Source organism: Physcomitrium patens, chromosome 16, assembly GCF_059467195.1.
Source record: "Physcomitrium patens ecotype Gransden chromosome 16, ASM5946719v1, whole genome shotgun sequence".
NCBI classification, from domain to species: Eukaryota; Viridiplantae; Streptophyta; class Bryopsida; order Funariales; family Funariaceae; genus Physcomitrium; species Physcomitrium patens.
In genome coordinates this window covers 15,304,559-15,332,032 of record NC_143425.1, presented here as the reverse complement: position 1 = coordinate 15,332,032, position 27,474 = coordinate 15,304,559, and the positions used below count along the sequence as shown (strand labels likewise).

The following is a 27,474-nucleotide window of genomic DNA, read 5'->3' as shown; positions in this document are numbered from 1 at the left end:
GAGTGGGGTGGGCGGCCATGATCATCTGGGGGAGTGGGGGCAGCCAAATGAAGGGGAATCATGGGGAAGAGCTGATTCAAACTATGTTGTGGACACCACTCCATGATTCTGACAAATGAGCGAATTGCCTTGAGGGAGGGAGGGAGGGAGGGACTCTATCACCTCCTCTTGCACACCCCCCCCCCCCATTACTTCAACATCTTTCAAACAAATATATTAACAAAGAATAACAATAATAATTATGATGAGTGAAAGAGTATGTTTGTGTGTGTGCGTGCATAAGTATGTGTGTATATATATATATATATATATACATATACACACTCATATAGCCAAATGTCTCATTAATACATAAATATACCGTTTGAGAAAGAGAGAGAAAGAGAGCGAGATAGGAAGGCTTAAATTAATATTGTTTTATGGACAGAAAGGATGATGGCAAATAATTTGACCAGTTGCTTACTATGAAATTTGGGTTGTGTGTAAATTTGTGTATACTGCACCAAGGAAGTTCTAGATAAAGTGACTTCCACATTAAGGTATTATTGTATTGGACATGCTTATGTTTATGTTATGGTTTGTGAATTTGGATGTTAACACTCAAAGCTTTAGACTGAAGTGCCATACAAAAATATGAATTGATTTTCATTTTGTATCTTTCAAATTGTTCAGTTGTTTATATTTTAAGAATGCTGTACATTATTATTATTAATATTATTTTTTATGGTTTATTATTATTGTTATTATTTAGAACAATGAAAGGAACTCAATTATTGACAAGTGTCTAATCATACATGAAATGATAATTTCTGGCTAACTTTATCTGGAACTCTTTATAATTTTTTGATTGACTTAAATCTGATATATATATATATATATATATATGTGTGTGTGTGTGTGTGTGAATGAATTTAATCCAGACAATTATTGGGCCCTGAATGACATCCATAACTACAGAGTCAAATACTTGCTTTGCCTTAGTGCACCACATCTGGTATAAGGGGCTTACCAATTCCTTATTTTGAGAGAAAACTTTGAAAAAAATCAAAAAATGCATGATTTAAAAATAACCCACCTCTAATTACAGAAACTACATAAATAGTCTAATAAAATACATGACCACAGCTAATATGTTTTTTGCAATGCTATAACAAGCTCATCATTTGGAACTCAAAGCAGAAATTGCTACACAAAAATCCTGTTCCCTTCACATTAATTTTCATCACAAGTACAGCCTGATTTGTTTTTAAAAACTGTCTGATTAACCAAAAAAATACATGAATTCAATGATATATTGATCGAGAGACATTGTGTGTATGTGTGTGTTTTGCTTCACCTCCACATCAATCCCCATAATGAGCCAGCACGGGCAGCTCAGCTTGGAGCAAAGCACACAAGGAACAGCGTTCGCATGCATGGGAACGGGCGAGGCCCAGGCACAGGGGCCTATCCACCGTGACGCTCGCTGGCGCGCGCGCGCGTTCGGGCGACGTGGGCGGGGTGGAGAGTGGGCTTGCTTGGGGGAGGGAAGGGTCGCAGCGCGGTTCAATCTCCTTGGCACTCACTCACTCACTCACTCGCTCACTCTTCTGAGCAGCAGCTGAGAGGGGGCTGCCGTCCACTGCGTTGACGTCGCTGCGTCGCGCCTGCCTGCGCTGTCCTATCCTCCTCCTCTTCCTACTTCCCCTCACCTCCTCCGCCTCTGCGCTCTGTGCACTGTCCCTTCCATGTCGTGCCAGGCTCTGCGGAGGGTGCGGCCAGGCAGGCAGCTGTGATGGCGGTGTTGTACTGCCGCATGATTCTGGACCAACCGGGCCAGGGCGGGCGACTGTTACTGCAGACTGTTACTGACTCCTGAGGGCGCAGCAGGCTGGTGAGAGGGACGGCCGCGGGTGGGGCGGGGCGAAGAAGAGAAAAAGGTGTGTAGGCGCGGGAGGCGTGCTTTGTATGCGCACTACATGCCTTGAGCCTGGTGGTTGTTCATGACACTGTTCATCGCAGTATTCTACAACGACATCGTCCCCAGCTGGTAGTAGTATTGCAGTTGTATAAGTTGTCGCTGCAGCCAGGCGCCGCCAGTCAGCATCTTCTCGTTAGTGTTCAGTTAGTAGTTGAAGCGAGGGAGTATATTCCGCCTTCGATTTTTTGTTTCTCAGGGAGTCACAGCGCTGCGAATCAGAAGCCTGTGAGAGCTTTGGGAACTGGTTTTCGTGTTTTAGAAAGCGAGGCCAACGAGAGAGCGAGATCGAGAGAGAGAGAGAGCGCGAGCGACAGCATGTCACGCATGAGAGGAGAGAAGAACAGAGGACGGAGCAGGGCTGGCCTATTGGTGTTACAGGAAGGGGGTTGCAGGAATTTGTAGGCGTGGCCGTCACTGTTTGGTTTTTGAAAGCTAGTGCTGCGACAAGAGATGCGGGTGGTCCTAGCTTGAGTACTTGTGCTAGGCGTCTGAGGCGTGAAGTTTCGGCTAGCTGATTGCAAATTCAGTAAGATTGGAGAGGGCAATGGCTGACGGTCCGCATCCATTCGTACAAGAATGCCTTCTTCTTGAAAAGCTGGTTGATCCTCGTCGTTGTAATCCGACGGTGCGGCTACGGAGCTAAAGTTCAAACGCTTAGTCTCTTCTTTTCTGGTGTGAAGTAGGTGGAACGGAGTTTCTATTGCGGGGAAAAGAGACAACCATGGCGGGCGAGAGGTGCTTCGAAGCAAGTAGCAACTTGGTAAGGCTGGAGTAAATTGAAGCGGCATTTCTACTTCTTCCTCGTGCATCCTAGGAGCCCTTATTTCTGGAGTGCTTCTATCTGTCGTCAACGTGAGTAGTTGATGTAGTCGTGTGACAATTAGTCCAAAACCCTTGCAACTTCTTAATCGGGCAGGGACTCTCTACGACACTGACAAAGGTTTGTATACCTCGGCGTTTTTACCATCGACGACAAGACGCAGGTGGCAGTTTGAATCCTGCGAGGTGCGTTGACAATGTGAGGTTCAGTGTTGGCCTGAGGAATCCGGAAAGCGAGCTCATAGTGGCTGCTCCGATGTTTCACATGGAGAACGACCATCACACTTTCGGCTCGTGCATGGAAAAGGTAGTCTACATGACGACAGATGTAGGAACTACTTTGTAATGCTCTTCAGAATCGCGTGCGTGTGGCATGAGATCTGAGAACAATGCGGTAGTTACGAGCAGAAAGCTTTATTCTCATAATGTATGGAGTTAAATGAGCCTGGACTTCTATATATATGTCACAGCGTTTGCTTGCTCAGCATATACAGCTGCAGTTCAGGATAACGCTTGATTGGTGAATCTTTTGCGGGACTGTTGGTGCGGGTATCTGGATTATGTGAGGATGAGAACTCTCATGTATCCCGATCATACGGAGTCTACGGTCTCGATCTTTTGGGATTTTGAAGGGTAACTGGGCCAACCTCTTCGCACGGAGTGGAGGGACTCACTTTAGCTCTTTCGAAGTGTTCTGGTGATTATGAAGAGAATCCTGCAATCATCCGGCAACATGCTGGACATGCAGTCTCTCCACTTTGCATGGACTCGAGACTTTGTTCTTCAAATAAAGGAGCTGCGCTTGTTACCAGACAACGTGGTTCCTTCAGGATGCGATCTAGATTTCTCCAGTTCACCAAGGACTGGTATTGCTTTGAGGTCTAAGTTGGTCCCAAGTGGTATGCGCAATGCAGCTTAGATTCTTCTGGAACAGCCTAGATTTCACAGTGGTTGTCACAAATCTCACGTTCCTATGAATTGAACGGAGTCCGATCCAAAGTTCCATAGTAATATTGGGGTTGTTTGGTTGTTAGTGAAGCCACTACTCAACCCCGATACAACTGAACTAAATCGGGGTTACTGAACTTTTGTATCAAGCTCTTGGTTTTGAATATTTAAAGATGCTAGCTGTGTAACTGCGTTAACCGTGCCACTTTTCCTAAAATGCAGGTAGATCCTGATAAATACAAGGGCATGGATTCCTCTGGAAAGTATGTGCGCTACACCAACGAGCAAGTGGAAGCACTGGAGCGCGTATACCACGAATGCCCTAAACCAAGCTCAATTAGGCGTCATCAGCTGATCAAAGAGTGTCCAATCCTGGCGAACATTGAGCCTAAGCAGATCAAAGTTTGGTTTCAGAATCGTCGGTATGTATCCGTGTCCTTCGCCAGATTCTAGGAGAGGAAAATTGTTTGGGCATAAACCTCGTATAGAAGTTCGTTCGATCTTGAAATCTTTCTCAAACGGAGATTCTGGATGACATGCACGTGAAGTTGATTCACTATATTATGTCGCCTCGAATTTCACTTCGTATTGAGCCATCTCATGTTTTATTCACTTCTGTCTTGAGATTGTCATACGTGCCGCTCCGTGATGTGCGGATAGGTGGACAGGTGCACAACATGATAATCCATGTTGTGGTCGAGGGGTAGGGGGGTGGTACACGACACAATTAATTGAAATGAGTGGAGAGTGTATTGCAGTTGTCGGGAGAAGCAACGGAAGGAAGCAACGAGGCTGGTGAGCGTGAATGCTAAGCTGACAGCCTTGAATAAACTGCTGATGGAGGAAAATGAGCGATTGGCGAAGCACGCTTCCCAATTGACTCTGGATAATCATGCCCTGCGACAGCAGCTACCTAACTTACCGGTGCCTGATGGGAAGTGTCGCCTTTCTGGTCAGGTGAGTCTCTCTGATGGACACTATCTGCGAAAGAGGAATTGGAATCTGAAGGTCAAAAGAAGAAGTCTTTATAACTAAGATGTGGACTTGGTAAATTGTGACCCTCGAACTTATTTTTTTAGGTTGCAAGGCATTGTAAAAGATGTTGTTAATTGTGCAGTGGAGAATTCTGCCAATAATGTTGTATGTACTATACTGCAAGTGCAGGCTGGTGTGGCTTCAACAGATACTAGCTGCGATTCTGCTGTCACTGGTGGACTTCCTCAGCACCTTACTTCGCAGCATTCTTCTCCAGATGCTAGCCCTGCAGGGTAAACCATCGTTTCATTTCTGAATATACACTCCAGTGAATAAAGTTGAATATCTGTGATATTGCTAGAATGTGTTATAAGTCCAAGTGCTTTTCCTTTAGTCTGCTCTATCCTGTGAGGCATTCCTTCTGTTTCTATCTGTGAATAGGAAGCAAGCCAGCGCATGACTTTGTGTGGAAGGTAGTCTCTAGTAGGCATGTCGCTTATTTGGTCGGACACTCCTTCTGACAGATTGCTTTCTATGGCGGAAGAAACATTGACGGATTTCCTGGCGAAGGCAACGGGAACCGCAGTGGATTGGATACAGTTACCTGGTATGAAGGTATGGATGCCATGCCTTCCTACGGCACGTTCTACAGTGTATTGTGGAGTAGCGAGCCTCACCTGTAACTCTTGATCTATAGATTCCATTATCAGAGATATGATCGCACGAAATAACTCTTTGTTCCAACCTTTTGTAAAATAAGTATTAGCGGAGTCATGGTACTGGAGCAAAGTCAAACAAATTAATTTGACTCAAAACACGACTTCGAATTAATTTAGGAGCTAACAAGGTAATGATATTGATTCTTTAATTCAAATTAAAGTGGTTGATTGCAAATGCCATTGCTGATACGTCACTAGTGCAATGCAGCCTGGTCCGGATGCCATTGGCATCATTGCTATATCCCATGGTTGCGTGGGCATAGCAGCTCGAGCGTGCGGCCTTGCGGCGCTCGATTTTAGCAAAGTTGCGGAGATCCTGAAAGATCGTCCTGGTTGGTCGCAAGATTGCCGTCGCATGGAGGTTCTTGGAACTCTCCCGACAGGAAACGGTGGCACTATAGAGCTCTTGTACACCCAGGTACACCGGCTCATGCTTATGATTTCAATTGACTGCCACTTTGTGTCAGGTGGAACAACACCCATCACATGAGTCTCACCGTTTTTGTAAATGATCATTGAAGGAGTTGAAACTTACTGTTCGAATGTTCAGTCCAGTCTGGTCTACTCACATGATGAGCACTGAGGGCTGTTAAGCATTGCAAAACTTGACACGGTGATATAATGTCAGATGTATGCTCCAACAACTTTAGCACCTGCTCGGGATTTTTGCACCCTTAGATACACTACTCTTCTGGAGGACGGGAATCTGGTGGTGAGATGCTTCATGTGGCCATGCTTTTCTGGGGTGTTTCGCCTTGTTGTATAGGTCATGAATTCACATTGTGAATCTCTTGGATTGCTGTGGGCAGATTTAGTTCAGGCGTAGGTGCATTTCAAGAAGGCTTGACAAGGTTTTGATGTGCAGATCTGTGAGCGGTCACTGACAGGGAAGCACAATGGGCCGACAATGCCTCCCGTACAATCATTCATCAGAGCAGAAATGTTTCCAAGCGGGTACTTGATTCGTCCATGTGAAGGAGGAGGGTGCATCATTCATATAGTGGATCACGTGGAGTATGAGGTGAGCTTTTCATGGTCTCATATTTTCAGTACACGAGGGTGCCTTGGTACGACGATGCGTATTTAAAAATTGATTACAATGTGTTGACGAAGATGTTGATATTTGTTCTTCTGTTGGCTGGGCGGTTGCTGCAGCCTTGGAGTGTACCAGAAGTGTTGCGGCCCCTGTACGAGTCTCCAGCTGTCCTTGCACACAAGTCTACAATTGCGGTAAGGACTACCGTCCGTACTTGTGTGTTTTCTTACAGCGAAAAAAACCTTGAAGGTATGTGTGTTTGTGTGTGGTCAGGTTTTCTTGGGATTTAGTACAGGTTTAATCAGTTTTTGGAATGGATGAAGGCATTGCGATATTTGAGGAGAATAGCAGCAGAAGAGAGTGGGGAGATCATTATCCGGAATGGGCAACACCCTGCCGTAATTCGAACTTTGAGCCAGCGCCTTACCAAGTAGGTGTTAAAAGCTGTGAATGCAGATTAATTTTATTATTTCTATTTTTTTTTATTTACCCCAAGGATAGAGTGCACGCTAGATTTCGTGGGAAATGACCTGCCTGCTTCACAACCGCAGGGGCTTCAATGACGCTGTGAATGGTTTTGGAGACGACGGGTGGGTTCCAATGGAAAGCGATGGTATGGATGACGTGAGCGTAATGTTGAACGCGACTCCGAAATCTATGGAGGGGCAGATTGCAACAGATAAGCTTCTGTTTTCTCTTGGCGGAGGCATACTATGTGCGAAGGCCTCCATGTTGTTACAGGTTCTCCTTCAGGCATTCGCTTCTGTTTTTAAGCCCTTGGTACTGGCACGTGGCATGAGTGTTCGGTATCTTTTAATGTGGATTTACTAAATTCTTCGAAGTATGTAGAGGCGGGTGAATGTTTGTTCAAAATTTTTCACTCGAAATTTGGAGATGAAATGGTGCCTGTGTCTTGTTTTCCAGAATGTACCGCCGGCATTACTCATACGATTCTTGCGGGAGCATAGATCAGAATGGGCAGATCATGAAATCGACGCAAATGCAGCCACAGCATTTCGAGGTGCCAGCAATGGTCATGTTTCACGAGGACGCATGTCGCATGTGCAGTTGCCACTGCCTCTGGCTCAATTTGGAGAACAAGGGGAGGTAGGTTTCGCTTTCATGATATTTGTTTCGATTTGTTTTGCGTGAAGCTAAAGGGATCAACACCTCAGTCGAAAGTTTTCACTGGACAGGTAAACTGTAGAGCTAGAGTATCGCAAAAAGTGAGCCGTTTAGTTTCATTGGCTATTTGCATCTGTAGATTGTCATTGTAAGTTCATGGTGCACCATCTTGAAGGTCTTTGATTGTTGCACAGTTTCTAGAAGTTGTGAAGCTGGAAGGGCACAGCGCAGTGCAGCATTCGGTGCTTTCGCGGGACAGTTTTCTTCTTCAGGTGTGTACCTATTTTATTCGCTCGGTTTGCAGAAATGACTCTCCAGCGGGGTTCTAGTGTAGAGGTTTTACATTACCTGATCCAATTTTTTAGAAGATTCTAAAGATAGCCGGTGCAGACGCATTCATGGAAGCTCTCTAATTAGTGCTTGGAGACGCAAGTGTTAAACCCATTACTGACTGGAACACAAGATTGTACAAGAAGAAATGATCCACCGAATTGGTAATATTTTTGAACAGCTATGCAGTGGAATTGAGGAGGGCGCCGTTGGGGCCGGTGCACAACTGGTTTTTGCTCCCATAGATGCGGCTGTGTCGGAAGACATTCCTCTTCTTCCTTCAGGCTTTCGCGTAATTCCCGTTGATAGCAGTGTTGTGGTGAGCGTTCCAGGTCCTTACAGTGACATGCTTGTAGTTGCTGCATGACAGTGGTAATTGTGCCTGGAAATTTTGTGAAGGAAGATTGTGGTGTTGAAGAGAAGTTGGATTGTAGTAAGATGGAGTGATTGAAGTGCAGGACGGAATCGGGCTGAATCGTACACTTGATCTGGCTTCCACACTTGAAGATCACGAGGCAGGATTGAATGGAGAGAGCAAGTCTAATGGCAGCTCTAGCCAAGTGCGATCCGTTCTGACAATAGCTTTTCAGTTTGCGTATGAAGTTCATACACGCGAAACATGCGCAGTGATGGCCCGCCAGTATGTTCGCACAGTGGTTGCATCCGTGCAGCGGGTTGCCATGGCTTTGGCACCGTCCCGTGGTCAGCCCCGTCCAGCACTGGGCAACTCAGATGCCATCAGTTTGGCGCGTCACATCCTGAGCAGCTACAGGTACTGCTTTTTATTTTCCTCAGGATGATTTCTGTGAGCAAGCATAGTTTTGAGCAGTTGGTGTTTAAATCATTAGAAATGAAGGGGAGTGTAGAGTTTCTTCAGACAAGCTTGCTTTAAAGCGGCTCTCGGAATCGTCGAATGTGCATTCCAAATTAATCTACTGTTTATGCAGTTGATTTTCAATATATGATGCTAAATACCCTCGGGTTTATGAAAGCGTCTCATTGTACGAATAAGCATAAGAGGTTTTGGCGTGCAGAGTACAATTGGGCATGGATCTGGTTAGGCCCGAAGTTGGAGGCACTGAAGCTCTATTTAAGGTGTTCTGGCATCATTCGGATGCCATAGTGTGTTGTGCATGGAAGGTAAGCTGTTACACTCGTTTATCGAGAATGGTAGAAATTTCACATGAGAACTTCCTCGAAACATACTATATGTTGTTAGGCGGCCTGTTGTGTGTGTTCTCTCTCGTCTCTATCTTTTGGTCCGCTGCTTAGTCTTTTTCAATTTCATGCATATCTTTAAGTTTGCAGATTCACATTCAATACTAACTATTTTTGAAATTAAAATTTTCTTGTCCGTTCAATTTATGATCTGAGAAACTGGATGTGGTACAGGGTACGCCAGAGTTTGTTTTTGCCAATCGAGCAGGTCTAGAGATGTTCGAAACTACATCAAGCTCTTTACAAGACCTGGCATGGGATAAGACATTAGACGAAGATAGCCTAAAGCTGTCGTATGCTACTTTTACTCAGGTCCTGCAACAGGTATGATGCGAACTATTGTCGAGTAAACGGTTAACAGTTAGCTTGCCAATTCAGTCAATCATGCAACTGGTATCTTCCTGTGTAATTACAAGTGAAACATATCGGTACTCGGACGTAAAAGGTAGAAGATGAATATGCAAAAGGTGAAATAGACCATATAACTATACAAATGAACAATTTTTGGCATTACCTTTTGAACGAATGACCAGAGTGTTTCTGATTGTTTGGAACAGGGCTATTGCTGTTTACCATCTGGAGTGCGGATTTCAAGCACTGGCCGCACGGTAACTTACGAGCGAGCTCTTGCTTGGAAGGTGTTGGATGACGATGAGACGACCCAGTGCATCGCCTTTCTCTTCATGAACTGGTCCTGAACTTGAGTTACGGTCCTTGCCATAAAGATTTCTTACTGCTTCTTTGTAATGCTCTGTATTTTGTCTTTAGGATATGGTAAAACATTGCATGGTTTGAGTGGATCATAGAGATGGACATGATGGTGAGAACGCATGTGTGGTAACTCTTTCAGATCGCATGCGGGACATATTTTTGTATTTATGAGCTATATGCAAGTTATTAAGGGTTCAGATTTGCTTGTCCTTACAACCTCTTCGCCATTTTCAGAAACTCCTTGTAATACACACTGGTAATTGCTTTGGTAAGTTTGAGTAGGAAACTTCAACAACTATATAGAGGTGTACGCAATAGACTCTATTAGTCTGCGAATCCATTAGTTTACAAACCCAAAACAGTCATTAGTATGTAATGGCTTGTCATGTCATCTTCTTGGGTATTTTCTAATTATGATACTCGGCAGGGTTGGTATCATGTTCAATGATCCACTTCTAAAATATATTGCTATAATGTGTTTTGGTAACAAAAAAATAATAACAATATGGGTTTATTAACAAACATTATGAACAATATAAATGTCTATTTTTTCAAGACAAAGTAACAGAATTAGAGTCAATTGAGTGATTTGTGGTCACATCATAGTTTATCAAATCAATTGTCAAGTTTTTCAGTCTGGTCCGAAGACTGAGAAAAACTGCAAAGATGCTATTCAACAGGTTCTTGCACCAACTGAACTGCAAAGATTCGAGGCCAACAATACTACGCAATGCTGTCTTTGCACTATCTTTGCAGTACAATAGTTTTGTTGATGCAAGAACCTGTTGGATATTTCATTCGGGGTTAATGAGAGAAATTTATTGGCTTTCGAAGGAGATACTGTCCACGTGGAACCAAAAGCAAGGTTATTCAATCGCAGTAAGAACCATATAGTTGGACAAAACTCTTTCACTAATTTTTTGTACTAATCCAATATCTTCACTTATGCCTACTTTACATATTCAAGCAACATATCAGATCACATGTCAGACATGGTCCAGATCAATTTATGTGCTTACAGACAAAGCAAAGGCAGGCATGATTCAAGTTTCCTATTCGAGGCCGATTCCAATTTCAGGAGTCGTTGTATGTACATTGGAAACAGATACTTCAAGATCAGCTTCCTAGTACAACTGGTTCCAGATCCAGGTGATCATGTGTAGGCTTGTGAGAGTATTTTGCTCGCAAGCCCCCAAAGACGATAGATACCTGCAAGATCAAAAAAAAAAAATAAATAAATAAAAAAAAAAAAAATAGGGGTCAATAGGGTTCACAACTGTGTATTTTCTGTCCTTTGTTGGAGCATAATGTAGACACTCTTGCAATCGGTGGTGATACATTATATATGGGGGTTCTCTGGATGTGGTTGAGGTTTCATCATGCGTTCATATTCTTGACGAAGTTCCTCCAGTCTCTTGGAAACCTGGAATCATACCCTGAATCAATATTGAGAAATATAACTCGAAAAGAGAAACATGCATGTAACAAACCTGACGTTTAGGAGCGAGTAAACCAAATCTTCGTCTGCACAGTTAAAAAAAACCCCGTACGAAGACGCCAGTGCTTTATTAACAGGGTGAATATGATGACATTTTAGATCTCTACCACAAGCGTAGCAGTCAACAAGAGAATGGACTGAAAAGCAGATAAATGAATCAACCTTGATATTGTAAGCTAATGGCAGAAGAACATCAGGCTGCAGAGAATCTTCTGGAAAGTTGCGGAGTGCATGGATTAACTTTTCAAAGGGGAGCTGGACCTGCAGATCACAACGACGCTTGTATTGTTAACGGTTTTACACATAAAGCAGCAGGCATTATCCGTTCATGATGGTAAAATGCCGATCGACTCCATCTCACCATAGAATTACAAAGATCAGCACAATTAAGGAAATCTATGCTCCCACTTTCCAATACAGACCTGAATCAGAGATACATTTATAATGAACACAAGAGTGAACACGATCATGGGTTTGGCAATGGAGACGACCATATAATAATGCTTACCAGGTCGTCCTGGCAATGCCGGAGCAGGGCAATCCCAAGTTTGAAGACAATCTTCACTCCCTATATTCAAAATACATAACATATTAAGTTAATCCTCAACCATATCCAAAGAAAACTTCACACAGAATGGGCAACAAACAAAGGACAAACCTACTGCACACCACACATCATGAAAAGAACATGTAGGCAAAAGAAAAATAGATCCAATACAAAGATGACTGGCATTCCAATAAATCCTTCAATTTACAAGAAATCTACCGAATTGGTGAAAAACAAACTTAAGGACTACACAGAAGTACTTTTAACGAAGAACTCATCAGCCTTGATTTCTAGTAAGAGAATGAGAGATGATTCGTCGCGGACAAAATTGAAACCGGGATGTATCAGCGCTCTCGAAGGAGATTATCCAGACTTCTCTACAAGACATGAACTGGACATTGCAAAGATGCATAACACGTGTAAAGAGCTGCTGAAAGGGAGAGGAAGAGTAAGCAAGAAACCTCGTGTAAGAACACATCCCAAATCCGCAGAGCTAAGGAGAAAGGGAAGGAGTATGAAAAGACGGTGATGAACCATTGACTAGCATACATGCTTGGATTTATCATTTCCTTTTCAAAATGAGCTCCCACTTTTGGCACATGCTCTTTGACCAACCTCTCAAACTGAAAAAGGTACTGCTGAACCAGCGGAAGGCCAACCTATGAAAGAAGAACATGACTTTGAGTATCAGTTTCACGTAATGCTATTCTCGAGAGGAACTCATGCTCTTAAAAAAACTTTCCTATCAACCGCTACATGAGAGAATATGAATCATCAAAACGAATAAAAAGCTAATATCTAATAGTAAATTTCAAATCTTTCCTCAAATCTACGAGGAGATTACGATGCATCTGAGACGAAGTTACATCTGTGATACATGGTCTTACCAAGTAAAGTCCTTCCATTGGTGCATGGACAGCACCTTTAAGCAGAGCAACTAGTAGCCAAAAGGCATCTTCCTCACTCATGTAAAGCAATAGCAACCCTGCTAAGAACCCCATCCCCTACACACATACACACTTACGATAATAATTTAGGTCCACATGAAGTGCTTGATTTCACATTCATAACAGAGTTGGTTTTACCCTATTTAACCATGTAATACACTTCCAACATTCCAAGTAGTCAGAAGATACCACAAAGGGAAAAAAATAAGGGACACAAAAGCGATGAGTGGTGGATAAGATCAACGGAGACCTTTTAAAACTGAAGCAATTCTATGAGATGGGCACCCAAATAAACAATTTTACTACAGAACTAACCCTGTACGAAATTCCTTCATACATAAAACATAAGACTGTCTCAAGCTCAGAGACATAATGGAAAGCATTGAAACAACAATTGAGAGCATTTTGCAATTCCTACCTGCACATAACCGACATCTCGGTCATAAACTGAGTAAGCCTTGAGAACGTTATAGAGAGCTCGTTGTCCAGGTCCGTGTCTCTGCTGGAAAAACACATGTGATGGAAAAGTTCGCGAGATGTCCCTGATAATGTCTAGTTCTGCGGCAGATGTTTCATAGAGCACCAGTTGCTGCAAATCAAATCAAAACACAATTATCAGCACACAATTTGAGGAACATTCGGCGGAATTGGTTTCTAATTCTTTCCTTAAATCAGGTTCTTTAAAAGCGCAAATTAAGATTAATACAAATCCACCCGTGTTCTATTTAGTACACATTCTTATGCATTGGTGCTAACATTTCGTAAAGGAAAACTGTCAACGATCAAAGCTAGAGTCACGTAGAAAACCTCATAAACTCCTTGATTCATGAGCAGCAAATCACGACTGCCCGATATAAGTTGCCAGGCAAGCCCTCGCAAACAGTCTGGAATGCCTTTGCGCACCCGCCGTTTTACAACCTGTGGTTTTCTCCGCACATAGAGCTTCCAATCTGTGCCCCCGACTCCAATCATGTTGCGCCATTTGCGAAGCCTCCGTTCCTCCCTGCAGATGGATCGTAAGTATGGTACGTTACATAATCATCAGGGAACAATTACTCCAATAGGCTCTGACAACCCTCTACGTGATCAACCAAAAGTCACTGAAGACCTTAAGATAGTCCCAATCCAAATGAAAGAAACAAACCTATCCCGCTCACTTTGAGGTCGGCTAGCTTTGGCGGATGCAGGGGATGTAGGTGAAGATTTCAGGGAACTGAATCTGTCGACAGGGCGTGTGAGGGGAATAGGGCCAGACTTGGAAGCTGGCTCATCCGTCTCAGATTGCCGATGCTTCTCATCATCTGTCCTCAAACTATTCATCGTTATCACTGGCTCCCTCCCAACTGGTTGAAGCAGTTCAACATCCTGCTATGTCATGACAATCCTCACTATCATTTCCATGTCGTTTCCTTCAAGAACTAAATACAGAGAAAAGATACAATCAAAACATCGTTAATCCCTCTCCAATCCCCTAATCACAGCAGGAATCTCATTGCGTATGAACCTATATTTACCGAAACAGGGGTCGAACATTTCCTCTCCTACCCTTTACACGATGAACTAGACTTGAGATCGAAAATGCAGCCACATCTCATACCCAACTCCGCGATCCGCTCGAAAACACTCAGAGCACTTGGCAATAGATCGTGAACCCAGATTCGTCAAGATATTAGGGTTTCACTCTTACAGAAGAGACTGAAATCCCACCGAACATGCTTGGCCAACCCCTCTCAAAACACAAATTGCTTCTTCAAAACCTTGAATCATTCACGAGGTCTGTTGATGCCTGACGCAATTCTCAAGCACAACACAATCTAGAATTCTATCGTATTCAAATTGGCATTCCTTCTCACTCTCTTGCAGTCTCTTACAGAGCTACTCACCACAATCATCTAAACCCACCGAAAATGAGAGCAGTCTTAGAGAGCGGCGTGTACCTACGGAATGCTGGATCTAGAACGCGACAAATTGAATGCGATAGCGCAATGCATCGGGGCCTGCGCCATGAATGAGTCCACCAGATGGAATTTCCCGCAACGATTTGCTGAAAATCTTCTCAACCTGCGCTCTCGATACAAGCGTGATGTCAGCTTCCTGTGCCGATTTGTGGCCTGGCTTCGCCGTTTCGCTTTCAGCGAGTGCCGAGCACCCTGGTCCCATTCCTAATCACTCATTAACTAGGTCACTAATTATCTTACTAATCGTTTCACTGATCGCGATCAGTCGCCCAAATGTAAGGCGCATTATCATGATAAGTCACACTATATTTGAAGCGGCGTGAGTGCAGTGAAGTCCGTACTCATTTCCATACTTTCGACAAGAATGGAATGACTTTCCGAATTTGGACGTAATCATTCACACTCTGGTGCATCGAAAGTGACTGTATCTTCATAGAGTTGTATCTTGAAGTTCTCATCTGTGTTGATATTGTTAGTTAATTCGAATTGGAAACGTTTATGCTACATTCACGTTGTGTTGTGCTTCTTTTATCGTTTAACGTGGAATACTTCTGTCCAGGATCAACTTATCTGGTGTGAACTACGCTCCCGACATGAGTCGAACAGCAAAATTGAAACATATTCATAATCCAGTGTTGTGCCTTTTATCTTTTCAATTTTGGGTATAACACTTGGTAACCGAGCATTCACAGTCGTTTTGGAGTGTAGAGGGACACTCCCCTTTGCCTAGTACGACACTACTAAAAATTAAGATGATATGCTTTGTGAAGAAGACTTCTATATATATATATATATATATATATATGACTTAAAGAGGCATTTGTGAAGAAGACTTCACAGTTGAGAGTCTTAGGCAATGTCGTTCAGTTAAATAACCTTGTAAGCTGATTCTGCTGAGCACGTGTAATTGGGTTGAATGATTACAGAAACTTATCAGGTACATACAATGCAGTTGTTCGACAGAAACTCACATCAGATGATATTGACAAAAATTAATCACCATATCGAAACCCCACACCCTAGCCTCATCATCTTAGCCTCATCTTCACTAGGAGGAATTGCACAGCACATCGCACACTAAATGTTGGAGTGGTACCATGATGCATTGCACTGAACAGAGACCAAACACTAACTCCTGAATACTACAAGATGTCCTGCAAGACCTGTCTCTAAAACACACACGAGTTTCAGGATAAAAATTATTCTCCTAGAGGACACTAACACAGGGCCCATGCCTGCACCTGCACACACACAGCAACAACCGCTGCCATCAAAACTATTCAATATTCAGCAACTATCTGACCCAGCAGAACTTCCTGGTTGTCCGATCTCCAACATGTAGAACGCCTCTTCGCTTGCACCTGCTGACTGAGTATCAGCTTCACCTGTTCAGTCCAAAGGGCATGTTAACTTTCAACCTGTGCCTCTAACCAGCAGAATTGGGATCCCTGCAACCTGCAGGTCCACCTTGACACAACTGTGAGCTGGCTTACCATTTTCTTAACATGCACCTGCATTTCTACAATACTCTGCACGCTGTTCACCAGAAAAAAAAAATAGTAGCATGTTGCTCCCCTGACAGCTCACAATTCAAAGAGTGTTCATATCAATAGCAGCTAGACTGCTGCTGCATTGCACCTATACCTGAGACCTGCGCACAAGCTCAGGTTTCTTGTCAGTAAACCGACAAAGACTGCACAGACCACTACGGCTTCCGGTTTTTCTTCCAAAGTCTATGGACTCGAACTTGACCTAACCTCAAAATAATGAGGGGAACAGAGTACAACGAAATACAAACCAGAACAATGGTGCTCCTATTCGTTATCATAAGCTGCAGAATCCCTTCGAGGTGGAGATCCAGCTGGGGCAGATTCGGCTGCTTGACGTTCCTCGCGCTCACGATTCCATTGATCAATCTTAGCCCTCCGCTCTGCAGAGCCCTCGCGTGCGGCCGGACTTCGCCCTCTCCTAGTAGGAGTTCTACTTCTACTTCTGTCTCGTCTCCTGCCTCCATCAGAACGACCCCCACCTCTACGGTCATCGTACCGTCGATCATCCCACTCTTCATATCTTCGACCATATCCTCTACCTCGGCCACCACCACCTCGACCGCCACCACGTCGAGAATCGTAGAAATCCCTGTCTCCGTAACGTCTGGGGCTTGGTGGACCACGGGCTTCTCCACGACCGTAAGGAGAATGACTGCGACTCCTGCTGCGCCTTCGATAGTTCCCGAATAGCTTCCTTCTCAATTCCCTTGAAATCTTCTTTAGATGCATAAAGTTACAATAACCACCTCTGTTGCAAGTGTTCTCTTCGTACTGACGGCAAGTAGCTTCCCGGAAATCTGTCACAGGAGAAAAGTCAAGAATAATGGGTCGCCCTGCATAAAAACGCCCACTCAGGGCATTCAAAGCAGCGGCGGCATGCTCTTCTTCTCGAAACTTCACGTACACATTACCGATCTGCCAAAAAAGGATAAAACATGAGAAACGCCCTCGATAAAGATTCGAAAGGTCAAAAAGTTACAAGTGCAGGAAGTGAAACAGCTCTGAAGACATGCAAGAATAACCAAAAGCTAGGGTCACAAAAGGGAACAACCCTGAGAGTTGACACATTACCATGTGATCAGCAAGGTTGTCGCAAACATTTAGATTCTCAATCTCTCCATACTTGCTAAGCTCCTCAAATATGTCTTCATAAAAGTCCTGCACCAGTGTAAACACAAATTAGCAAATAACACGCTTTAGTGTCGCGGTAAAGTTAAACCAGCTGCAGCACTACATAAAACTATCATCGTTAAGTTTCATGACGTATTTAACATGAACTTACGAGCAAAGCAAGTCTTTTTTCAACTACTTCTCACAACTACCACATCAACAGCCACCGAAAAATTAAGTGTTAAACCAAGGGCACTCCACAAACCTCAAAATGCTCCTGAAGTTTGCGAGGATCCGACTGCTGGATGTTCCCATGCTGATCCACGCCGCCATGAAATCCAGCGTCTGGGGACTGGTACATGTTGGCGAGCAGCAAAGTCTGACTTGCAGTCGGCCGGTTGTGAAGCCGCGAGCACCGGTCGCCATGGCGGCAGACTCCTATCTTGAAGTAAAACGGACAGTTGACACGGTCTTTCTCCGTCCCGAAGATGGACGCAAGATGTTCGGCCATAGCGGGAAAGCTGCAGAGATCCTAGCAGCTATTGAAACGCCACGAGCCCAAGCAGACCTAAAATACACCACGACAGGACCGGCACCTTCTGACCTCACCAACACCGCACCGAGAAAACAATGAACACTGTGTCAAACTCAAAACTACACTAAGAATCAGGCCTGATGAAGACACACGAGACAGAATCAGGGTTTCGCAGCAACGAGGCGCGCCGAGGAGGAGCCACAAGCACCTCGGCGAGGAAGAGAATACATAATGAAGAACGTGGTGCAGTTTGATGCTTGGTTACCCTCCCGGGATGTTGGATGAAAGTCTCTGTCCGTGTAACGAATGAATAAGTTTTGTAGGATGATCCTTGCTAGGGTTGTGGACGAGGTAAACGCGGGTATAGGCACCTTACCTCAGGGAGGTCTCCAAAGTGATCGTATGACCACACACCGTGGATGAACGATAAAAAAGTACATTGCTCGACGAATGATTCTGTGCTTGCTTGATTGATTATTTATTTTTACAACGCTTTGCAGCATGTGGATTATCTACTTGTAAACTAGTCTTCAAAAGCCATATGGCTTTTAATATGGCTTTTTAAGACTAGTTTCTTACTAATTAATTCCGTTTTTAAATTTTTTGTTTTTAAATTGTAGAAGTAACAATATTTTTAGGGATTGTAGATCATTTAAGTTTTGATTACAATTATTTGTACATTTAACTAATTTATTGTGTTTAAAATAATATAAATGTTAAATAGACCCATGCTTTTACTACATTGATCCACCCATGATGAAGAATATGATAATCATAATGAATGTGGTTGGTTTTTATTGGTTGATCTATTAGTAGATAAATGAATCTAAAGGTCTTTTTTTTTTTTTTTTTTTTTTTTTTTATCATGGTTAGGATGGGTGGATCAATTGAGAAAAACCCTAATATTTTTTAAAATGATCTTTAGATTTACAAAATATTTTTTATTTTTTCAAATTTCAAATGCATGTAAATTCTTTTTAATTAAAAAGCATTTTATGTTATAGAGACAAATGATAAAATCAAGTGATAGAATAAAATTAGTAATATAAAAGATATAATATTAATAAAGTTACAATTTTGTTTCACTTTCATTGAATGATTGGTCCTATAACACTTGTCTCTTCCACCATATTGGTGACATTGTGTTATAAGACCAATTGTTTCTATTCGCGACTTTTCATTCAACACATTGCTTAAGGAGACAAGTGGTGGCTTTCTTTCATCACATGCTCCCCTCTTTATTTTTATCATAAGACTTTACGTTATATGGAGTTCCCTTACCTTTAATAAAACTGAAATATTAATAACTTATTGTTTCTGGATGTTAACATGTTGTGACAATAGGTTCAGTATATTGCTTCCCTAACTTAGAGCATTTTTTTGCATTCTTCTTCTTGAGTGATGAATGAGTGACAGAACAAGTGGTGGTTGCTATTTATTGCAAGTGGGTAGCGACCTCTATATCATGATATTAAGCTGTTGCATCCAACTGGCTAGTTGGCTGGACATCATCATAGGTACTTGTGTGGCAAAGCACTAAAGCAAATAGTTGTAATGTGTTATTGGATGGTTTGGAGTTAGGCCATAAAAAGTACCATTATAGTTCCTCACTATAAATACTTGATGATCTTGAAGTTGGTGCTACTAGGAGTGAGAAATGACTGTTGTTGGACTTGGAGAGTTAATATTCTATGAATATTTGTTGAATTTTAGACAAGATCAATACTTATCTACATATTGATTTTTGCTGAATTTAGAAGTACAAAAACGTTACAAAGAATTGACATTTTAAGTTGTGCCCTTGCTTATTTTATAATTCTTGTTGACATATATATTTTTGAATTTGAAAAAACACAATTGCATATTGAGCTGCCACTATTTGAAAGGTAAATTGGCAAACAATGTAGGCTATGTGTTTCCTTTGAATTGATGTAATTTAAATTCAATTGATTCAAATTACTTTAAATTGACGTGCTTTGAATTGATGTGGTCAGTGGCTTGAACAACGAGAATGTGTATGGCATACCAATACAGCAATGAGCAAACTATTTGAACCTACTTAATTTTAGTCATAACAAGTTATACACAATGGCACCATTGAAGTGCTAGCATGGCAAGAGTCTTGATTTTTTTGATTAAATATTTTGAATTCATATATTAAATTATAAGCATATGAATAATAGTTTGAATTACAAGCATTATTGAATTATGTTTTTGTGTGTTTTTAGAGATGATAAGTTTCCATCCATTATCTTTGTCTATATTAATCCATGACAAGGAAGTGCTTGAAGTAGAATATTTAATAGCACTAAACACTTCTTTGTCGATACCATGAACTGACAGGAGCTGAATTCTATGATATGGTTTGGATTCTATTCATGCATCAAGTTGTAATAATTGGTGTCTAAAGATCTCAATGCCATAGTCGCCTATATTATAATCAACATTTGGTCTTCTCTTTTATAGTTGCATGATTCAGTGTTATTGCATTGTAACTATGGCAGCTAGAATAGTTGGCATGGAGAATCAAGTTCACACTTTGTACATATATCCAACTACTTCAAATCTTTTCCACCAAAAACTGTATAGAATACAATGTGAGAAGTTTGATAGATCAAGAAGACTGAAAGGAGGTTTCACACATTTCATCTTTATCCATAAAGCAATAAAAACAAATGTGCAATAAGGCAATAGGAGCCAATAGTATGAAAAAAAAAAGTTCAATGATAAATTTCAAATGATATTTATACTCCAAAGTTTCATCTCTACTTTACTGAATGACCTAGTTAAACCTAATACTTCTTCTAAAGACAACTTGGAGGTTGAAGAATGTAGGATATTTGGATAGAATTTATCTTATAGATGTTGTCTACTTATGTGGTAAGAATCAATCCTCAAGTGCTATAGTTTGAATCCTCTGATAATTATTCACATGAATGATGCCAATTTGGAAATTATTCAATCCAAAAATGCTATGTCAAGCATTTGGAGGCATCAATATTTTTTATTCTACTTGAATTCAATTTATTACAAAAAAAATAATCTTTTGACTTTATTATGATGAACATCAAGTTCTAACTGTGGATTGGATATTTTAGGCCGTCTTATTCTAGAATAAGCATATGAATTCATTTGCAATATTTTTATAACAATCAAATTTTATTTATTCTAGCTATATCAAATTTTCTTTTATTTACATCAAAATTATACTCTATAAATTTTAAGTGAATAATAATAGAAAGATTAATTAAATTGCAAAGCTAATTGAGAGGAAAATTTGAGCAATTAATATTTTTTAATACTTTGGAGTATATGCATTAAGACTAAAAAGGAGGAATCACAACTTTTTGCAAGTCTCTGTAAAAGAACCATAAATAGAAGAATTTTTTTCTTGAATTTTTTGATTCTATAATACACACATTTAACATCTTTTAGCTATCATCTTTCTCTCTTCTATAATAAAAGTTAGGATATCATAGTTAAACACAGGTTTATATAGAGATTTTATAAGAAATAAAGTCATTTTATCATTTTATAGTTTTATATTAATAATTTTGATTTTTATAATTATATTTATAATTTTTATAGTTATATTTTAAATATAAAAATAATTTTAAATTATAAATATAACTATAAAAATTATAAAAATTATAAAAATTAATTTTTATAATTTTTTATAAAAATTATATTTTATAATTATTTTTTTATTTTTATAATTATATTTATAATTTTTATAGTTTTCATATTACATTTATTATATTACATTTCATATTATATCTTCTTTGTAAATATAATTCTTGAGCAACAATGTTTTATTAGAATTTTAGGAGTATTGTCAATTACAACAAGAATTGTTGTATAAAAATTAAATTGTAGGAATTTCATTACTTCTTCTTATTAGAGATTTTATATATTCAATTTCATATGTATATATATATATATATATATATATATATATGTATATATTTGTATAAATAAAAAATAAATAATCATATATATTTTTAATAAATATTATTCATTAAATGAGGAATTCGATATTTATTACATTATTTATTCATGTTGATTTTCAAAATGTAACATTTTAGAAAAATAAAGCTTTTTGTTGTAACAAGTTGTTGTAAACATATATATAATTGTAATTAGTAAGAATGCATAAATATAAAATATTTTTTATTAAAGCACTATGGCATTATAATTTGATCAATTAAGCTATATGAGCTTATTTTTATTTTATAATTACTATGTAATTTTAATTGAATAATAAGGTTTTATTGGAATTTTAAGGAGATACAATTTAGACATGTAGAAGCTTACTCCAATTGTCTAGTGCAATCTATGCCATTGTGAACGATCCAGCTTTAATAATGAATTAAAGAACAATTACTCAACAACAACATAGGAAACTTGACAGAGTACAAAGAGAAGTTGAAATAATTATAAGTGTTGAAGCCACCTGTGCTATTGTGAATGGTTTAGCTTTAATAATAAATGAAAGAACAATTGCTCAACCACAAAATAAGGAATATGAGAAAACACAAAGAAAAGCTAAAATAGTTACAAGTGCTAAAGCTATATACAATTTGGAAAGGATGGATGTTTTATATCTTCATTGTAATGCATTGCATTGGTTTGATGAACATTTAGCCTGATCGCCAAAAAAATAACTATTATTTGAATAATTTTGTCATCAAAGAAAAGTTTCTCTACCATCTCTATACTCTCATCCATTATTTTTGAGACACTTATTTGAGAATCAAGATGCAAGAGTAAAGAAGCTTCAAGAAAATATTTATAAGTAAAATGCTTTATATACATTTAAGTCCTTAGATGCAAATATTAATCAATCTATGCTTCAAAGAAATGTTCTATATAATTTTAGAATAAATAGAAATTTATTGTCAAGGACAAGAACGTGATAAAAACAAATAAACAAGTAAAACCTTTCTCAAAGAAAGATGGAAAAATAGAAATAATTAAATATGTATATCAAAAAAGAAATTGGAATGGCTATTGTCAAAAGACAAGAAAACTAGAGACCCTTGAAACTAGATTAGAAGCAAGAAAAGAATTGATAAGAGTGAAGAAAGCTTCACTCTTACCTCTATATATACTATCTACCTAGGAACTACGTGGCAATGTTCTATAGGACCTCTAAAAATGTGTTGACTTTGCACAACACATATCTTAACTTGCAAGGCAAGTTTTCTATGTGGGCGCCACATAATTAGCTCGTTCACCAAGCTACCAACATGTATGGCACATGGTTAACTTGTTGATCAAGTTTCTAACCTACCAATCAAGTATAAATACATATAAAGTCAAAGCAGCATCTATGAAGCTTTTAAAAAGCTTCTCTAAGAAATATTATGAAATTAATCAATTTTTACCTATTTTTACCTATTCATATCACTTAGATAATAATTACAATAAATATATGTTTATGATATTATCCCTCCTTCTAGAGACAAGTTCTATGAGGAGCGGTGATCAAATGTCAAGAAAGTCTAAGATGCACTGAATTGTATTTGCCACATACTCTGATCATTGTTTTCTTCGAAGATGATTGATAAGGCCTCTCAACCAACGATAGTGTCCCATACCAAGGCGGGAAGACCACCCACTTATTTGATCATTGTTGAGGCCTTCATAACTTCCTTCAAATAAAATATTTGGAACACCCTCAAGAGTTGCTCTTACTTCTAGTAAAATCACCAAATATCGAGAGTCCCTTCAAAGGTTGTGATAGCAAATGCGTTGTATCTTGCTAACTATTTGAGAAAGAACATGTCATTCTTAAGGATCATCATCTCAATTGCATCATCTTGAAGGTTGTGATAATCGTAATGTCTCGTCCAGCAGGCCAACAAACTAAGGCTCTTGAGTCAAATCCGCTGGTTGTTGATTCTCCATCTCTTCAACTTCACAACTATAAAGAAGTTACAAACAAAGATTGAAAGTAAAATATTATCTTACTTAGATCTTGTTTCTTTTATAAGGAAGGTTTTCATCTTGATTTTGATGGATGTTATCAATGAAAATCTTCCACCTCTTTTTCTGTATTTGTAAGATTCTTTACTCGCTGCCATGTGCATTCACTAATATCATATCCATGCCAATAGACAAGATATTTCAATATATTTCAGTTCTGCCTTGAATCTATGATTTCTTCTACTTTGAATTCTTTATTATTGTCCACTTCTATAAGAGAAAGCGAAGCTTGTCCTCTTCTTGGTATGTCAACTGTCCTGTATGGTTCAAGAAGAGACACGTGGAATACTGGATGGATTTTCATTGACTCCGGTAAGTATAAACGGTATGCAATTGAATTGATTTGTATAAAAATAAAAAATGATCCAAGCCTTCAATAGTCCAATTTGTGATAAGGACGAGTGGTCTTGATATTGCAACGAAGTAACCATACCTTGTCACACATGTGGAATGGTGGTTGTTCCTTTCAATAGACATCTGCATTGATCTTTTGTTGTTCTTGAACTTCTTTTAATTGCACATTCATTGTTGCATGTAGCTTTGACAAATGATTTGCCAAATCTTTTGTTATAGGATTATCATCTTTTGAAAAGTCAAAAGTATCAAGTTGTGGATGATAACCATAATTGGCAAAGAAAAGTGTTTGTTTTGTAGAAGAATGTACCGTGTTATTATAAGCAAACTCTGCCAATGGCAAAAGAGTTGTCCAGTCATCTTGTTGGTAGTTGATGGTACATCTTAAATACTGCTCCAAAACTTGATTAACACGCTCCATTTGTCCATCAGTTTGAGGATGGTATATGGAAGAGAGTTTTATATTTATTTTTAGAATCTTAAAAAGAGTCCACTAAAAACTTGATACAAACTGAGTTCTCCTATCTGATATAATATCTTTGGATAATCCATGATAGTGATAGATATTGTCAAGAAAGAGCTTAGCTGTTTCTTCACCTATGATAGATTTTATATATAGTACAAAATATGCCATCTTAGTAAAATGATCTACTATCACGAATATAGAGTCATAAAAACCTGAGATTGGAAGATCCGTGATGAAATCCATAGAAACAGAAGACCATAGTTGTTATAGAATGGATAATGGCTCAAAAAGTCTATAAGGTTGATGACAAGGAATTTTTGATCTTGAGCAAACATCACAAGATTGTACAAAATCTTTATCTACCTTCCACATTTGAGGCCACCAAAAATCCTTGAATATTAGTTCCAAAGTTTTATTGTACCCAAAATATCATGCTACTGGAAAGTCATGATGAGCTTGAAAAATACTTAATCAAGCTTCACCTTCTAGAACATATAGGCGTCCCTTGAAACATAGTAGATTATTCTTGAATTCAAACTTAGTAGTATCATGAGACTTTGAAGAATTTTCCTTAATATCACGAATAAGAAGATGAGAAGACATACTTGACTGAACTTGCTTAATAAAAGTTGAATCAATAGTTAGTGTTGATTTCATTGCTCGAAGATGAAGATACTTTGGCTTCAAGAGAATTATCTGTTGCTGATCAAAAGCAGAATCTCCTCCCTTGGGTGTAAAATAAGATCGTCTAGAGAATGCATCTGATAAACCTTACTGTTTTCTTGGTGAATAAGTGATCTTGAATTTGAATTTTGACAAAGATATATTCCAATGGGCTTGGAAACGATTCAAAACATGTGTTGACATAAAATATTCAAGGTTCTTGTGATTCATATATACGGTGACTGGACTAAGAATACCTTCTAGATAATGGTGCCATTCTTGAAACGAATCCACGATTGCAAGAAGTTCTTTGACATGGATCTCGTAGTTGATTTTGAAATTTTTTTGGAATGAAAAGCTATTAGGTGAAGTTTATCATTCGTTCCCATTTGTGACAATACGGTACCAAAAGCAAAATTTGATGTGTCTATTTCCATAAAAAATGGCTTAGAAAAATTGATGCGATATAAGATTGATACAAAAACAAAGGCTGTCTTCAAAGCTTCAAATGCTACTTCCGCTTCTTGATTCCATTGAAGTTTGTCTTTACAAGTCAAACGTATAAGTGGAGCTATAACTTGAGAGAAGTCTTTGATGAAGATCTCATAGTAGTTGATAAATCCCAAAAAGCATTGGACATCTCTTACCATTTTTGGGATCTTCCAATCCATAATAGCTTGAAATTTCTTAGGATCTATCATAAGTCCATCATTTAAAATGATGTATCCTAAGAAGTCGACTTGTATAGTGTCAAATACATACTTTTTTATCTTGATATAGAATCTCGCATCTCTTAGTTTTTGTAATACACAACAAATATGAAGATCATATTCTTCTAAGTTCTTAGAATAGATTAAGATGTCGTCTAGGTAACAAACAATAAAATCATCTAAAAACTCCCGAAAGACATCATTTATTAGATGTTAGAATGGTGTTGGTACATTTGTAAGTCTAAAAGGCATGACGTTGTATTTGAAATGTCCATACCTTGTTCAAAATGTAGTCTTCCATTCATCTCCTTCGTTGATGCGTACCAAATTATATACTCCTGATAGATCTATTCTTGTATAGATCTTAGCTTGATTCAACTGATGGTACTTCTTCTTGATGGTGATTTTGTTGAATCCTTGATAATCGACACACATTTGCAATGATCCATCTTTTTTCTTCACAAATAAAATTGGAGCTCTTGTTGGAGATTTTGAGTGGCGTATGAAGAATTTGGCCAAATTCTCTTTAATATATTCCTTGAATTCAGTCAACTCATTTTGTGATAAATTGTAGATTGGTCGAAATGGTGGTTGTGCTCCTTCTTGAAGGTCAATTGAGCAATCATAAGAACAATGTTCTGAAAGAATATCTACATTCTTCTTTTCAAATACATCTTAAAAATCTTGATATTGACTTGAAATGCCACTTGAAGACTTTTCACTAATAAAAATAGGTGTGGCATAAATGACACAAGGTGATCCTTATTTTACAACATGCAAAAAAGCTCTTGCACCTACAAATATAGGTTTAATTATACTAGACTTATGACTTTCTACTTGATTAACTATGTTCTTACTTGTACTTTCAAAAAAATCAAGACTACAAGAAGTCCAATCTATTTTAGGGTTACATTTTTCTAGCCATGATAAACCTAAAATGATTGGATTAGAAAGAGATCTAATAATATTAAATATTACAAAACTACTATGACCATTAGTTGTTACTTCTATAGGAAGAGTTTCATGAATAACATCTCTTGAAGACAACAGATGACCATCTATGACTTCTATATGAACATGTTTAGTTTTCTTCACTAAAAGTATGCTTTGTCTTTTAGCAAATTCTTAATCTAAGAAACATGCTCAGGCTCCTGAATCTAACAAAGCAAAGACTTCATGATGTTTAGGTCTTAAAATAACATTTATTGTAAAACAAGGAGAGGATTCTGAGGAGAGGATAGGACCTTCACTAGGTGTTGTATAAGGTTCTAGCCGCACAGTTTCTACTGTACCCGGACAAATTTGTT

At 39.2% G+C, this 27,474-nt stretch overlaps 3 protein-coding genes across 18 annotated transcripts; 1 reads left to right on the top strand and 2 right to left on the bottom strand.

The window, feature by feature from the left end:
• Positions 1-1,567: 1,567 nt before the first annotated feature.
• LOC112293709 (homeobox-leucine zipper protein HOX32) lies at positions 1,568-10,057 on the top strand. 5 transcript variants are annotated; one of them, XM_024543448.3, is made up of 19 exons: positions 1,596-2,720; positions 2,944-3,086; positions 3,950-4,149; positions 4,486-4,684; positions 4,892-4,995; positions 5,227-5,317; positions 5,630-5,839; positions 6,050-6,133; positions 6,287-6,442; positions 6,577-6,651; positions 6,781-6,887; positions 7,009-7,198; positions 7,382-7,564; positions 7,777-7,854; positions 8,094-8,231; positions 8,371-8,684; positions 8,947-9,052; positions 9,305-9,454; positions 9,688-10,057. In XM_024543448.3, the coding sequence occupies exons 2-19, from the start codon at positions 3,036-3,038 to the stop codon at positions 9,826-9,828; spliced, it is 2,577 nt and encodes an 858-aa protein (XP_024399216.1). In that variant the 5' UTR covers positions 1,596-2,720; positions 2,944-3,035; the 3' UTR covers positions 9,829-10,057. The 5 variants fall into 5 exon arrangements, with proteins under 5 accessions (XP_024399219.1, XP_024399215.1, XP_024399216.1 ...); XM_024543450.2 differs by having other exon boundaries at positions 2,578-2,720; positions 2,938-3,086; XM_024543451.3 differs by lacking the exon at positions 2,944-3,086 and having other exon boundaries at positions 1,568-2,720.
• Positions 10,058-10,371: 314 nt separating this feature from the next.
• Positions 10,372-15,806, bottom strand: LOC112293710 (uncharacterized). 11 transcript variants are annotated; one of them, XM_073539659.2, is made up of 11 exons: positions 15,668-15,806; positions 14,771-14,894; positions 13,978-14,198; positions 13,641-13,836; positions 13,252-13,422; positions 12,774-12,890; positions 12,348-12,545; positions 11,848-11,907; positions 11,502-11,600; positions 11,180-11,264; positions 10,372-11,050 (listed from the first exon to the last, which is right to left on the bottom strand). In XM_073539659.2, the coding sequence occupies exons 3-10, from the start codon at positions 14,151-14,153 to the stop codon at positions 11,181-11,183; spliced, it is 1,101 nt and encodes a 366-aa protein (XP_073395760.1). In that variant the 5' UTR covers positions 14,154-14,198; positions 14,771-14,894; positions 15,668-15,806; the 3' UTR covers positions 10,372-11,050; position 11,180. The 11 variants fall into 11 exon arrangements, with proteins under 11 accessions (XP_073395760.1, XP_073395761.1, XP_024399223.1 ...); XM_073539660.2 differs by lacking the exon at positions 14,771-14,894 and having other exon boundaries at positions 15,668-15,803; XM_024543455.3 differs by lacking the exon at positions 15,668-15,806 and having other exon boundaries at positions 14,771-14,957.
• Positions 15,807-15,875: 69 nt separating this feature from the next.
• On the bottom strand, positions 15,876-18,204 carry LOC112293712 (splicing factor U2af small subunit B). Of its 2 annotated transcripts, none has more exons than XM_024543463.3 (4): positions 17,717-18,204; positions 17,413-17,499; positions 16,590-17,256; positions 15,876-16,246 (listed from the first exon to the last, which is right to left on the bottom strand). In XM_024543463.3, the coding sequence occupies exons 1-3, from the start codon at positions 17,960-17,962 to the stop codon at positions 16,606-16,608; spliced, it is 984 nt and encodes a 327-aa protein (XP_024399231.1). In that variant the 5' UTR covers positions 17,963-18,204; the 3' UTR covers positions 15,876-16,246; positions 16,590-16,605. The 2 variants fall into 2 exon arrangements, with proteins under 2 accessions (XP_024399231.1, XP_024399230.1); XM_024543462.3 differs by having other exon boundaries at positions 15,876-16,176.
• Between the last annotated feature and the right edge of the window lie 9,270 nt (positions 18,205-27,474).